Here is a 15,506-nt window from a genome sequence, read left to right on the forward strand (position 1 = left end):
ACACACACACACACACACACACACACACACACACACACACACACACAGTGCTAGTCAAACATGACTAGCAATAAACACCTGTGAGCAGGCACCTTTTAGGAGGAAGGGGTGAGGTCTCCTGCTGGATTTGGAGGGAGGGTAGCAAGGCAAGTTTGCCCTCAGTGGTTCCAATCACTAAGGGACTTAGTCTATTTTCCTCTAAAGTACTGTTTTCACTTTGCGAATCAGAACATTATCTGTATTTTGTCTACCCAATTTTAGTTAAAACAGGGTGACATTCCAGTATTTTAAATATTGATAGTTTAAAGAGGCAAAGTTTAAACCGTTGAAAGATCTTAAACAGTCTCCTCAACGGAATTTCTACTGATTTATTTTTTTTTCTTACCTAAAGTAAATTTAAAGTTGAAAATGAGTTATCAAATGCTTAGTTTACAACAAAGGTTGCCAATCCTCATGTATAGAGAAATTTACTGTGTTATAGTAGATGAGCAAAAACCCCTTAGATACTTTCTCCAAATACTCCTTTTATTCGTACAGTTTTCAAGGATGTTATGGAGTGTGCAGAAAGCATTACCTCCGTCTAGAAAGGTGACCATAGCTCTGCCATTACTACCATTCTTACAGTGGTGACAGCCTACCTAAAGGGTTGTTCTTCTTTGGATTTTTTCCTTTATTTCTTACAGAAAACCAGTCTGCAGCTTAGCCAGGCTAAGCCTCCTGGCATCCTGAGATTTTCTCTCCGCCTCCATGGATAGAGAGTATAGTTACAGTTGATGGAAAGAGGCCAAAGAATAAACGTAGCTAGTTAAGGAGCTCACTGAGGAAAGATTAACAGACTTTTTTATTTATAAAAAGCCCAGTGAGGGGGCTGGAGAGATGGCTCAGAGGTTAAGAGCACTGGTTGCGCTTCCAGAGGTCCTGAGTTCAATTCCCGGCAACCACATGGTGGCTCACAACCATCTACAATGAGATTTGGTACCCTCTTCTGGCCTGCATGCATACATTCAGGCAGAATACTGTATACATAATAAATAAATAATCTTTTTTAAGAATAAAATAAAAATCACAGTGAAAGTAAGTAAGGTCTTGTGAGACAGTCAACTTTTGGTTGTCAGTGAGCATTTAACATCAGTTTCTCAGAACTTACACTCTTGAAGGTTCTGATGAGCGAGAAAGTGTATGTACATTGTGTGGCTTCAAATGGTTTTAGTTATCACTCAAGTAACCAGTCAATATATTTTGCATTAGTGCCTGTAGTTGATAATTTTCCTAAGAAAACCCTGTTTCCCAGATACAGCAGGGTCTCTAGGGTATCATCGCTCATCTCTTTTTCGTTTCCACATCCCAGCCTAGTTTGTGCAACATGAATTTCTCATTTGTGCTCATTAGAGAGAATGAGGCAAAGTCAGCGTGTCTGGCTGCCCGGGCTTCCACAAACACATTATATTGTACCGTGTGCTTATCTGTGTTGCCATTTCAGCAGTGTCTATCTGTTTTAATTATCAATGTTTTCTTTTCTTTCTACTCTGCCACCAAAAGAATCTTTGGCTGCTCCTGACCTCAGCAAACCAAGAGGTGACTTATGCATGCCAGCTGTGCGTTAATAATCACTAAAAGTCACTGGGAACGACTGGCCCAATGCCGCTGAGCTTCACTTGGGTGCCCGAGGCTACCGCAGTAACTAAGCCCGCGGCTGTGCACTGCCTTGAAAGATGGATTGCCTAACCTTTTCTCAGCTGTCAGAGAACTGTTTAAATCCTAAGGAGAGAAAGATAGAACACCTACCCTTAAGTTATGGCTTGATTTTCTTTAAAATAAAAAAAAAAAAAATGTTATTGTCATACTTTCCATAAGGATCCCTAGTCCTATTAAATGGTAACAAAGATTGATTGTTATAGCCTGTTACAAACTTTTTTTTTTAAACACTTTATTTGGTTATATTTGTTTGATTTAGGGATATCGGTTGACGCCTACCCTCCAATGAATTAAAATAATTCATTGTTCTGTTCATGGCTAATAAAACCAGAATGACTATACTGTTACCTTTTCTGCTGAATTTCACATCTTAGTTAGAAGCTGTTTTTGTTATTTTTGGTTTTGCCTTAATTAGTATTTTTAGCTGACAGGCCGCACAGAGCTCAGTGATGTTTGGAATTTCCCCCAAAGCCCTTCGCTTTGAAAGCCTCTTACTAACTTCCTGTGCCGCCTTCTTACCAAGCAGGGCCAGCAGGTACAGAAGGACAGTTGACGAGTGGTTAGGATTGTTGGTAGAGAACTGCATGTGTTCTGTATGGTGCAGCCGCTTCTGTTGCCTTGAATGTCAGATACGTACTAAACCCGCAAGTTCACATTCCGGAAATAGTCACGGTGTCAGGGTGGGGCTATGTCTTCAAGGGATGAGCTTGGAATGAATGCACATACACTTGTGTCTGATACTCGGAGCCCTTTCCCCGAGGCACGGAAGCTAAGAAACCAACTGAAATCTCGTTTTCTTTTCTACCAAGGGTACCACTGGGATACATCAGACTGGATGCCGAGTGTCCCTCTGCCAGACATACAGGAGTTCCCCAATTACGAGGTTATTGACGAGCACACACCCCTCTACTCGGCAGACCCAAATGCCATTGACACTGACTATTACCCTGGGGGTTATGACATTGAAAGTGACTTTCCACCCCCACCGGAGGACTTTCCTGCGCCTGATGAACTGCCACCATTGCCTCCAGAATTCAGCGACCAGTTCGAGTCCATACACCCACCCAGAGACATGCCTGCAGCGGGTAGCTTGGGATCTTCCTCCAGGAGTCGGCAGAGGTTCAACCTGAATCAGTATCTGCCCAATTTCTACCCCGTCGATATGTCCGAACCTCAAAAAGAAGGCACTGGGGAGAAGAGTACATGTAGAGAACCCTATCCCCCCTACCCTCCAGGGTATCAAAGAAACTTCGAAGCCCCCACCGTAGAAAACATGCCCATGTCTGTGTACGCCTCCACAGCTTCCTGCTCCGACGTGTCAGCGTGCTGTGAAGTGGAGTCTGAGGTCATGATGAGTGACTATGAGAGTGGAGATGACGGCCACTTTGAAGAGGTGACAATTCCTCCACTGGATTCCCAACAGCATACAGAGGTGTGACGCTCAAACTCCTCCCCAAAGTGCCTGGACTTTACCCAACCTAGAGGAGGTAGCAATGATCTCCCAGTTGTTCTTTGCAGCAGTCTTTCGTCCTCAGGCCGCAGTGGGCGTGGCTGCACGGAGTCACATGCCTCTTGCCCTGTTAGCCATTTCCAGTGTCCTAACCGACTGTAACTGATGAGGTTTTCATCGCCTGTGCCATCTTGAGCATCTTTTCGTATTTAGATGTGTCTCTGTTAAAGTAATGAAACAGAAATCGGTCCTGTCATCTTGTTAGCATGATTCATGTATTTATATAGATTTGATTATTTTAATTTTGCTTTTTTTGTGTAAATTTTATGTACATATTTGATTTTTTTTTTTTTAAATAGATTTAACTAGGTTTCCAGGACGCATTGTGCATTTGTTTTCTGCTGGATTTGGGTGGTGTTAGTGTCATTGCCTAGCACCCTGATTTTCTAATGTAACCAGGGTTTCGCTCTGTTCTTTCCCACTGAAGTGACATTTCATTAACACATTTCAGTCCAGTCGTTTCTAGCTGTACATAGAAGGTGAGGGAGACCTGTTACTGGACATGTCTTAAATGGGTTGCTGTATTAGGATTATAAACATTTTTCATTATTGGAAAGTGTAAAGGGGACCTTCTGCATACCTGTTTAGAACCAAAACCACCATGACACAGTTTTTATAGTGTCTGTATATTTGTGATGCAATGGTCTTGTAAAGGTTTTTACTGAAAACTATCATTAGCCAGCCTTTCTTACTGACAATAAATTATTAATAAAATACTTTAGCTTTGCTGCCTGGTTTTCTTCTGCGTTTATATTGCTGTTCATGATTCACCTGGCAAATTGAAATAGAGGGATCAATATAGATGTAAAGTGCTTACTCCAGTTGGGAAAGCCAGACCAGGCCATGTATGTAGCCTCTAGGTGGCAGTATATGGCCAATAAATGAGCATCTGAGTGTTCCTTAAACCCTCCCATCCCAGCTTCCCTAGTGCTGGGATTATAGTTGCCTGCAAACATGCCCAGTTGTAAGACACATCAATTAAATTACATGTGTGTGTGTTTGTATGTAGAAGTGTATGTGTGTGTATCTTAACCAAGAAAATACCCCCTTATATATTTTTAATTTATTAATACTACCAGCCACAATTTGAAAATACTTAAAAAAAAATCTTTGTCACAGTCATATATCGAAGTCACTTATGAAACATTTTTTTCACTTTTATCATAAACTTATACTTTTGTATGACAATATGAAATCTTAAGGTATTTTTCATTTATCTTTATAGGATTAAAATGCATCCGTTCAGCAGATATATATATATATACCAGCCAACCTGGTAAGGATTACACAGAATCATGGTTCCTTAGAGACATGGTTCTTAACCCTCCTAATGTTGCGACCCTTTAATACAGTTCCTCAGGTTGTGGTGACTCTTAACCATAAAGTTATTTTTTAATGCTACTTCATAACAGTAATTTTGCTACGGTTATGAATTGCAATGAAAATATTTTTGGAGATAGAGTAGAGTTTTGCCAAAGAGGTCACAACCCACAGTTGAGAACTACTTCCTGGTAACTTTAGAAAGATGTTGGCTTTGAACTCAGTATGATAAACATCTTTGTCAGGGTGTGTGTGTGTGTGTGTGTGTGTGTGTGCGCGCGCAAGCACGCTTGCCTGTGCATGGCTGTGTGTGTGTATACAGTCACGAAATTTAAAAAGAGTAGAGAACTAACATATACCAACCCCATCTGTCCCATGCACTTTGATACCATAACATACAACCCTTTACGCTGTTCTCAGCATTCTCCTTTTGCATATTCCAAGTACTATATCGTGTCTGTTAACACTCCACTGCTGATACACCGCATCATTTTACCCTTATAGACAGTGCTGCATGAGTTCTCTCAGTTGGGGTTTCCATTGCTGTGAGGAGAAGCCATGACCACAGCGACTCTTGTTTGTTTTGGTTAGTTGGTTGGTTGGTTTTTGACCTCCACCTGCCTCTGCCTCACCAAGTGCTGGGATTACATGCCACGTGCGCCACCACTCCCAGTTCACGCCAACTCTTCTAAAAGAAAACATCTCGTTGGTCCTGGCTTACAGTTTCAGAGGTTTAGTGAATAATCATCATGGCAAGAAGCATGGTGACAAGCAGTGAGATGTGGCGCTGGAGGAGGAGGTGAGAGCTTTACAGCATAATGCAGAGGCAGCAGGAGGAGACTGCCCCACTAGACATAGCTTGAGCACATATGAGACCTCAAAACCCTCCTCCATGCACTTCTGCCAACAAGACCACACCTAAAAGTGCCATTCCACATGAGCCAAGCATTCAAACACAAATATATAAATATAAAATATAAATAAGTATATGTTGTTCCATATGATGCACAGATGGACAAAATTTCTTGGGGCTTATGCTGTGGTATAGGAAGTAGGACCAATCAGAAAAATATACAAAATTAAAGAGACAGATTTTGATTTGGAAAGTGACATGTCTATGAGAGAAGGAAAGGAGAGCTTGCCTTTTCAGAAGGTAAGCTGTTATTTGAATGAAATTATAAAATGAGTGAGGTGACAAGAATACGAATGCCTGGGAAATGAGTGTTCCAGCAGAGAATGGTTATACCTGGTAAAGCTGGAGAAAATAAAACTACAATTAGAAGGAGTGATCCCATCTTTCCTTCTACATTTGCTTTTGTTCCTTTGTGGAATGCTTAGCTTGCTGGAATAGTGGACTATGGATTTAAGACATCATCCTTCTCTGGTCTTTCAGGTTGACATTGCTGTTAGCTCTTGGTTTCTTTCTGTTCATAGCATCAGTAGGCAGGATTGGAATGGAAGAGTAGAAAAAGATCTCAGGAGTAAAATCAGCCCATTTTAGAGCTGCCGTTCTATTGTTACTGTTCTCTTAATTTAGAACAATAAATGATTTGGATATATTCAGAATCAGTGCATCATCTAAGTGCAGTGGCCGTCCAATCTGTGCAGTGAGTTAGGTCTGTGAGTATATCACTGAAGTGCGGTACACCTAAATTGGTACTGTACCAAGCCTTGTATCCTGCTTGCTCACCTCAAAGAGTGAGGTCATTTTTCAAATAATATCTTAAGGAGCTGCAAAGCAGTTCTTTGTCAACAAGTTAGTCGTTAATCTATCTGCTACTTATAAGACATTTTTCATTCCTTTATTGCAGTTTCAGCATTAAACGCTTTAAGTATTAATTTTTACTTCTCTTCAGACAGATTTCTGGAAATGTGGATCCTTTGTATCTAGAACATTGCTTATAACGTGAAACTCTGGAATTCCAATGGTGTAAAGCAGGCACCCTGCTGCAAGTTTTTTGACCCAAGTGGTTGGCAATACTTTTTCTCTTCTCTTTGCATTGAGAGCAGCCTAGCATGGGGCCAGCAGAGCAATATCTCTGCAGTAGACTTTCCAGAGACTCAAGACAATCCTACCCTCCATTCTACTGAAAAAAATAAAATGCTTTGAGAGAAGTTATTTCAATGAAAATAAAATCTAGAGAGGAAATGGGTCATCTTTGTGACCTTAGCTTTAATTTTGATTCCATTTGCATGAACTTGTGTGAAGGTAAGTTTGGGGGTGGTAATCCATGATGCCTCACAATTATCCTGACCCTTCATTCCACCTGCTTTTAGCTAATGGTACCCTGTGAACTACAGTCTCTACCTTCACTGGCTGGCAATGGGAAGAATATGTCTGCTGAACTCAGTCTACTGAGATTAGTCAGGAGCTCTGAAGGTCGCTGTGGACTGTTTTCTCTATTGCAGATTCATTCTCTGTACTTTCTGATTGCTCTTCAGCAAAGACATTAGTTCAATTTCAATTAGTGCACCAGCTGAGGGGAGAGTTGTTCGTCAGAATTTAATTTCCTCACTAGCCGTTTACAGCCTCTGCTATGAACAGGATGAACCACTTGAATCGAATAAAAATGGAGAGCTTTATTTTTTTTTTTCAACAAAATCCCAACCCTTGTGAACTCTTAGGGGCTTCATGCCCTTGTTGTTGTGCTGGGTGGACATGTAAGTGGCTACCTTTTCAAATGATGTTACACCCCAGAGGGAGAAAACATGATATATTTCAATGAAAATGTCATCAGACCCAATACATCTTGTAAAGAGCTAATAGTGTGCTTGTATGTGGAAGAGATAAATAGGAGCTATTTTTCTACATCATAGCCATTATCCAATTATCTCAAGGGGTAAGATGGAATTGTCAAAGTACCTAATGACTGTTACTTCAATTCATTTTGGTGTTTATGGCCCTAACCAATAGTTTTGATGTAAGAATGCACCTCTCCTTGAGCATGTGTTGACCTCCAGTCAAATACTTAGGAACACAGTTCTACTTTTTCAAATCCACAGCCTTAACCTATCTGCCAGTCAGAACTGCTAATAGACATTTACATGCTGTTCTAGTCTTTGTGACTGGTGTTTATATTTTTTTTTCTGTTTCAAATTGGGCTCTTGCATTATTTTTTAAATTATATTTATTTACATAATGCATCATGTTTTGATACACATAGTTTTGGTACACATAGTAAAATGATTACTTTGTAGTCAAGCAAATTCATATTTATCCTATCATCTCAAATGTTACTAGGGTGTGTGTGTATGTGTACATGAGAAAAGTACTGGGACCTGGGTATGGTAGCACAGGACTGTAATCCCCGCCCTTGGGAGACAGAGGCAGGAGAATCATGGGTCCCACACAAGTTTGGGTGACAAAACACAAGAGAGTCAATAAACAAATGAACAATTTCTAACACTCTGTTGGCAAATGTCCTATTTTGGTAAGTTGAATGAGGAATGTCCCCCACAGGCTCATTTATCTGAAAACTCGCTCTCCAGTTGGTGGGGCTGTTTACTTGTGGAGTCTTGGAGAAAGTCTATTTCAAGCAGTGGGCTTGGGAACTTCATAGCCCAGCCTCCCTTCCAGTTCACTCTCTCTGCTTCATGTTTGGGGTCGAACGTGTCATCTTTTAGCTTCCTGCTGTGGCTTCTTACTGTTATGCCATTGTGTGTCCTCCCTCTACAACCGTAAGCCCAAAATAAACATTTTCTTGCATTTTGCATATATTGCCTTGGTTGTTTCACCACAGCCACAGGAAAGTAACACATAGCTGGAGTCTTCATACTGTGCTCTAGTACAACTCAAGCTGCATACATAAAATTGTGTGCCCTTTGACCTCCACCTCTCTCTCACGTCCTTCATGGCTAGTAGCCATTTTACTTCTCTCAGTTTCTATGTGTCTGGTTTTTTGGTTTTGTTTGTTCCACATTTGAGTGAAACCAGGTATTTTTCTGTGTCTGACTCATCTGACTCAGCATGATGGCTTCCAAGTTCATCTGTAGTGTCTTAATTAGGGTTTCTATTGCTGTAACAAAACACCATGACCAAAAGCAAGTTGGAGAGGAAATGATGTATTCAGCTTGTACTTCCAAATTCCTTATTGAAGGAAACCAGGACAGGAACTCAAACAGGGCAGGAACCTGGAGGTAGGAGCCAATGGAGAGGCCATTGAGGGGTGCTGCTTACTGGTTTGCTCCCCATGGCCTGCTCAGCCTGCTTTCTTATAGAAACTAGGACCACCAGTCCAGGGATAGCCCCACCCACAATTGACTGGACTCTCTCTCATCGATCACTAATTAAGATATTGCCTATAGCTGGACCTTGTGGAGACAGTTTTTCAATGTTCCCTCCTTTCAGATACCTCTAATTTGTCTCTCTAGTTAAAATAAGACTAGCCAGCACAAGTGGCAATTGTCAGGGTTTCCGTTTGTGTTACAAAAAGAAGATATCTAGTTGTCTGGGAAATGTTTTAATAAAATATATTTATTTAATTTTCAAAACCAAAGAACGACTGTAGTAATTAAATTACTTTAAGGCACCAGACACTTTAAATGTATCACACAAACAATAAGGAGACTTTTCTACTAAAAGAAGAACAGAGGAAATTTTAAGCTAAAAATCCAGGAAATCTGCACTTGTGAATTTATGATTAGTCTGTGGCTTAATTTAATTTTTAAGAGATTTATTTATTTTTACCTTATGAGTATTTGCCTGCATGTATGTCTCTGTGCTGTGAGTGTGCCTATGCACTCAAAGGTCAGAAGAAGGCAAGGGTCTCCCTAAACTAGAGTTAGAGATTAATTAGCCACTGTATGGGTGATGGGTATTGAATGTTGGTCCTCTGTATAGCTTAATTTTATAAGACATAGGGCTTTAGGGCATCAAATCTTTATAAAATTTAACCAAATATTGACAGTCTACTTTCTATAGAGGCAATTTTCATAAATTTGATAATTTGGAATCCTGCAGTTTAGTGCTCTCATATATGCTTATAAAAGTTATGAGTTTTATACCCATGTGTGCATGTGTGTGCATTGTTTGTGCTATACATGATGTATTTGTGTAAGCATGCATACCATAGTATGTGCAGGTCAAAGAACAACTTGGTGGAATCAGATCCCTTCTTCCACCATCATGTAGATTCCAGAAATCAAACTCAGGTCACTAGGCTTGGCCAGCAAGTGCCATTATCTGCTGAGCTCTCTCACGGACTCCAGATGGAGATGTTTTAAACCATAAACACCAGTGTTACTGTCGCATGTTGCTAATTCCCCCCCCCCCCCCCCCCCCCCACTGAATCTAGGCCTTACAATAAGGAAAATGCTGAAAAATACCTAAGGTTATGATTGGTCTTAGAAGGACTTTATCTATGAATAACTGAGCGAATATTTGGGGAAAGCCTACTTTTCCAGCTCTAGAAAACCTCTACCTCTGGAGAGCTCACCATTTGCAACGTAGCTGATCAAACACTGACTCTTGAGTCCAGAGAAGCTTCATCTTAAAATGATGTCCAAACACGAATTTCCTCTGTAAGAACAAGCGCTGTCTTTTTCCACACACCGTTCTCCAGATTCCAGTCAGGGTAATCCGATATCTGGACGTCATGATGGCCTGTGCTTAGCTTTCTCAAGCTGCTCTCTGATGCCAAGGACCAGGGCAAGCACTGTCCTCCGTTCTAGCGCTCTCCCACACACCCTCTCCCGCTGGTGCAACCTTCCGACAGTTTTCCATTCCCTTTCACTATGTGTTGCTTCCCTCTCCCCCAGGCTTTCCCATCCTTCCTTCCCTGGCTTCTTGTCCACTTGGCTGACCAATAGGGCCATCTCCTCGAAGTTAAAGTCGCCAATAGGTGTCACTCACAAGCACTTTCAATTAGTATCTTTTAAAAACTGAGTTGTAAACGTCAGATCTCTGCAACAAGAGATCCACCTCTGAATGCGCTTCAAAAAAAAAAAAAAAAAGTCTTCTAAAAATGGTGTTCTGAAGATTTCTTTTGAAACTGTTTCATTAAAATACACTGACAGGGCTGGCAAGATGACTCAGCCAGCAGAGGAGTTTGCTAATCAACCTGAAGACTTGAGCTTAATACCATACCGAGAACCAGCACAGTAGAAGGAGAAAACCCATGACTTACTTGTCCTCTGACCTTTGTATTTGCATATAAGTAATAATTTCTAAATGCATATAAAAAGAATTGCATAAGTCAGCTGGGGGTGCCCCTGATGAAGTGTCAATTTCCACCATTACGAACGAACACTAGAATCTGCAAATCACGTTGGTGGCCAGGCATAGTGGCACATGCCTGTAATCCTTGCGCTATAGATGAAGAGCCAAGAGACTTGAAGCAAATTCCAAGGCCTCATTATCTCCAAAGCAATTTGGCCTACCAATGCTCCTTTGCCAGACCCTGTCTCCTATCGAACAAAGCAAAACCATAGACACTATTTGTTGCATGACATCAGTTTTTACGTTTGGTCAGAGCTCAAGATTCAATCTGTAGTTCTTTGATATTGAATTAAATATTTCTGACTTATGAGTTGACACACACACATACACAAACCTCTCTGAAGGAAGAAAGCCTAAAATAGTTAACTGTTGACTGACATATCTATTCACAAGCACAGACTCGATACAGACGACGCAAACTGTGAACCAGCAAGTCCTATGGTATGAAGCCACCTGTCATCTTTGATCCATGATCTTTTCACAGTTTTAATGCAAAGATAGTTAGATTCAGCAAATTTCAATTTTCTTAGAATTGTCAGACTCATCTTAAAAAAAAAAAAAAAAAAAAAAAAAAAACTTACCAAAGTTGGTGTCAGTGAGATTCTTCCATACATCCTCTTGTAGAGGCTTTGTGATTTCAGGTTGTATGCTTGGGTTTTTCACCTCCTTTGAATTACTTTTGCACATTGTATAAGATGAGGGCAGAGCACGAATTGAGTCTTCTTGACACCACATATTGAACAGAACGTCCTTTTCTGTTGTGTCTTCCTGGTAGGTGCATACTTTAAAATAGATGTTCTGTTGTAAGGTCACACGGACAACATAAAAATCATATCCATAAACCTTGTGAAAAACAAAAATTTGTCTTGCTAAATAATGTGACCAATAAATAAATCTTATCCAATAGGAATCTGCTAAGGTAGGAATTGTTTTCGGTCCATCAGAAAGATGCAAAATAAAATTCTACCTCACCCCAGTGAGAATCAAGAAAACAAATGACAACAAATACTGGTGAAGATATGGGAAAGAAAAAGCCATTGCTATGGGAAGATACACCAGTGCAGCCCTTGTGGAAAATAGTGAAGTCCCTCAGAAAGCCAAGACTAGAACTACTGCATGACCCAGCGGTACCATTCCTGTGCATGTACCGAAAGGCCTCTGGAGTTGTTGTTACTGTTTTGTTTTTGAGACAAGGTCTCTCTGTGTAGTACTGTCTGTCATGGCACTTGCTATGTAGACCAAGCAGGCCTCAAACTCGGAGACCTTCCTGCCTCTGCCTCCCGAGTGCTGGGATTAAAGGTGAGCGCCATTACACCCAACCTTGAAAGGACTCTGTATCCTACCACAGAGACACTTGTTAGCATATCCACTCTCTCTGCATCTATTTAATATAGTGCTTGAAGTTTTTGCTAGAGCAATAAGACAACTAAAAGAGATCAAGAAGACACAAATTGAAAAGGAAAAAGTCAACGTTATTATTATCTGCAGATGATATGATACTATCATATCATAAAAGCCCCTAAAAATTCTACCAGGGACCCCTACAGCTGCTAAACACTTTCAGCAAAGTGGCCGGATACTAGATATTAAATCAGTAGCTCTCCCGTATACAAATGAAAAATAAGTTGAGAAAGAAATCAGGGAAACAACACCTTTCACAATAGCCACAAATAATATAAAATATCTTGGGGTAGCTCTAACCAAGCAAGTGAAACATCTGTAAGATAAAAACTTCAATCCTCTGATGAAAGAAATGGAAGAAGATATCAGAAGACCGAAAGATCTCCCATGTTCATGGATCGGTAGGACTAACAGTAAAAATGATCAGCCTACCAAAATTAATCTACATATTCAACACAATCCCCATCAAAAACCCAACAAAGCTTTTTACTTTAAAGGACAATACTCAACTTCATATTGTAAAACAGAAAACCGAAGAGAGCTAAAACAATCCTATATAATAAAAGAACTTTCAAAGGTATCACCACCCTGGATTTCAAGCTGTATTAATAAAAATTACATGATATTGGTGCAAAAACAGACATGTTGACCAATGGAATAGAATCAAAGCCCTAACATATATCCACACACCTATGGACACCTGATTTTTTATAAAGAAGTCAGAAATATACAATGGAAAAAAGCAAGCATCTTCAACAAATGGTGCTTGTTTAATTAGGTATGTACATGGTATAAGCTTATAAGCTACTTAAAAATGATGAAAATAATAAAAAGAAATTATTCTTAATAAGAATAAATTCTCAATAGTACAAATTTGTAACTTTTACTAAGGAAATTCACACAGCTGTAAAATATACACCTCATTGAAAACCAAGGTTCCGGAAATTAACTTCTGTGCTGTGGGTTTGGCTCTTACCACGTGCAGGGACCTGCAGCTTGCACTGAATAACAAGGCGAGGCACTGAGATAACAGTGACAGATCCCAAGGTGTCTGGGACCACGCGCTTGTCTGTGAACCTTAGCTATGCGATTATAACCACAGCATAGGGAAGTAGCTATTGTCAGCATCCCCACTTTATAGTTCTTTGTTCTCAGTGACAAGATTAAATCTTAGTGACGTTCCAATTGCTGTGATAAAACGCTGTCACCACAGCAATGTCCAGAATGAAGACTTCTTTGTTTTGGGGCTTACTGTTCCAGGAGGCTAAGTAGATGCCCGTGGTGTCAGGGGAAAAGGTAAGGCAACAGGCAGAATGGTGGCCAGAAGACCAACCTAGAGCTCATCACTTGAACCACATCCAGGTAGCAGAAAGAGAGCATTAAGAGCCACCCATGACTTTGGAAACCCCAAAGCCTGTCCCCAGTGCCATGCTTCCTCCAGCAAGGCCACACCTCCTAAACCTACCCAAACAGTGTCACCGACTGGGAATCAAATATTCACATGCCCATGAGTAGGGAGGAACCTCCTTCAAGCCAACATAGTGAGCGGTGGACAAGGTCCTTGCTGTTCTTCAGGGTCAAATTTGCAGCTCTCCTTCTCTCAGCTTGCTTCCCCGACACATTGCCTCTTGCTGTCCATTTCACCTTAGCTTAAAGTCCTAGAGATGCCAAAGCTCCACCCCTTGTCCTCACTCTGCCCTGGGCCTCTTTCATCCTTTCTGTTCTTTGCTTACTTTATTGACCTCAGGAGCTCCGTGTTCACAAACATTAGCTTAGATCGCTTTCTCTTTACACAGTCAACAGAACCATGAACTACTTAAGAGTAGTCATGATCTTTGGCTGGGAAACGGTTTCTTGGTGTAGTTAGCGGGTTACCTGCACGGAGCTCTGGAGCAGTCCTTTCATTAAAAATAGAACTATGGAGGCTGGGGACGCAGGGCAGGGGGTGCATAGAAGAAGGCCTTGGCTTGATCTCCAGAACGGCAGAGAGCTGGGCATGGTGGTGGCACATGACTGAAGCTCTACCCCCCAGGGAGCAGAAGCAGGAAGGTTATAAGTTCGAAGTTACCCTTGGAAGTTTGAGGTCAGGGATATGTGAGATCCTATCTTACAACACAAACAAAACTTCCCCTCCCCTGCCCAATTACAAAGAACAGAGCTATTACAATAAGGGGGTTTTGTTTGTTCTGTTTGTTTGTTTTGCTTTTTGTTTTTGTTTCTCAGTGAGTAGATCAAAATTAAAGACCTTGCCTACTCAATTCGTAAATATTCTTTTCAAAACCAAGACACCTTGTGCGGACATAGCTCAGCAGGTAGAATGTTTGACCTGCTTGTGTGAAGCCGTGAGTCTGATTTCCAGTGTGAACACACGGAAACAGCAGCAGCAAGAAAACACCACAGAATCCTAAAGTACCGTGACTGATACAGCCCTGCATTTGGGCACAGTAGAGGGGTGCCAGGACCTCTCCCGACACCAACTGAAGATGAGGGGAATCGCCATGAGTAAATTTCTGGTTTAAAACACAATAGCAATGCCCTCCTGGACAACTGATGGGTTCATGCTGTCCCTGAAAGAAAGGAACACAGAGGGAAACCTCCTGGTCTTGCTAGCATGGACAATGGAGGTGGGGCTGTTGGGCCCCTGATTTGAAACGTTCCCAGACATTCACAGCTTCTGGGAGGTGGGAGGGAAACTGATCCACGGTGGAAGCTCCACCCTGTATCATCACTCTGTGGTCTGCAAACTCTGAAAGTGCTTGCACCTTGTCAATTCCGTTTATTGGCTCTCCTTCCCCAGCCCAGTCACACACAGAGACACTTCACCGGCTTCCTTCTGGCAAAACCCCTTAATTTTTTACAGCCATGCATCCTGGGTTACTAGTGTTCTGACTTACTGAAATTTCCCAGAAGTGCTCAGTAGACACTTGGTGTGAAATTGCTCATGACATTCAGGCACCGGCTCTAATCCAAGCTTTATGGAGGGCCCTCTAGAAAAACAGAACTCCTGCTTAGATCAAAGGGATAGGAGTTTCCCCCTCCGGGTTTAAGATGAGGTCTCGGTCTGCTATAGATGAACTCATGGTGGAAACCTAAGTGTTTCCTTGAGGCAGAACTAAGTTTATGAGATCTTTGTACATGTCTCTGTTATTTTAGCTGTAGGCAAATTCCTATAGATTGTGACCTTCCTCTTCCTCTCTCTCTCTCTCTCTCTCTCTCTCTCTTTCTCTCTCTCTCTCTCTCATGTGTGTTCACACTCCAGTATCCTTTACACAGCTAGCAGTGTTCAGGTATGAAACGTATGATCACACACCTTCTGCTTCTGTGGTAGAAAACAAACAAACAAACAAACAAACAAACAAAATC

The 15,506-nt window shown here is 41.2% G+C and overlaps 1 protein-coding gene and 1 long non-coding RNA gene across 6 annotated transcripts in view; one reads left to right on the plus strand and one right to left on the minus strand.

Annotated features, from left to right (window-relative positions):
* Positions 1-3,931, plus strand: part of Fat1 (FAT atypical cadherin 1) — a 118,954-nt gene extending 115,023 nt beyond the window's left edge. For 3 of the 5 annotated variants that reach the window (XM_055593658.1, XM_055593661.1, XM_055593659.1), the window contains 2 exons: positions 1,540-1,575; positions 2,505-3,931. In XM_055593658.1, the coding sequence (XP_055449633.1) occupies positions 1,540-1,575; positions 2,505-3,133 (665 nt within the window). In that variant the 3' untranslated portion in view covers positions 3,134-3,931. The remainder of the gene's footprint in view (positions 1-1,539; positions 1,576-2,504) is intronic. The other 2 variants (XM_055593660.1, XM_055593663.1) reach the window with 2 other exon arrangements.
* LOC129666520 (uncharacterized) lies at positions 3,264-13,765 on the minus strand. Its single transcript, XR_008718587.1, has 3 exons — positions 13,609-13,765; positions 11,324-11,585; positions 3,264-3,366 (listed from the first exon to the last, which is right to left on the minus strand). It is a non-coding gene; the product is annotated as an uncharacterized LOC129666520 (long non-coding RNA).
* Positions 13,766-15,506: the final 1,741 nt, after the last annotated feature.

This window comes from Psammomys obesus, unplaced genomic scaffold, assembly GCF_907164565.1.
Source record: "Psammomys obesus unplaced genomic scaffold, mPsaObe1.curated_primary_1811, whole genome shotgun sequence".
In the NCBI taxonomy this organism is placed as follows: domain Eukaryota; kingdom Metazoa; phylum Chordata; class Mammalia; order Rodentia; family Muridae; genus Psammomys; species Psammomys obesus.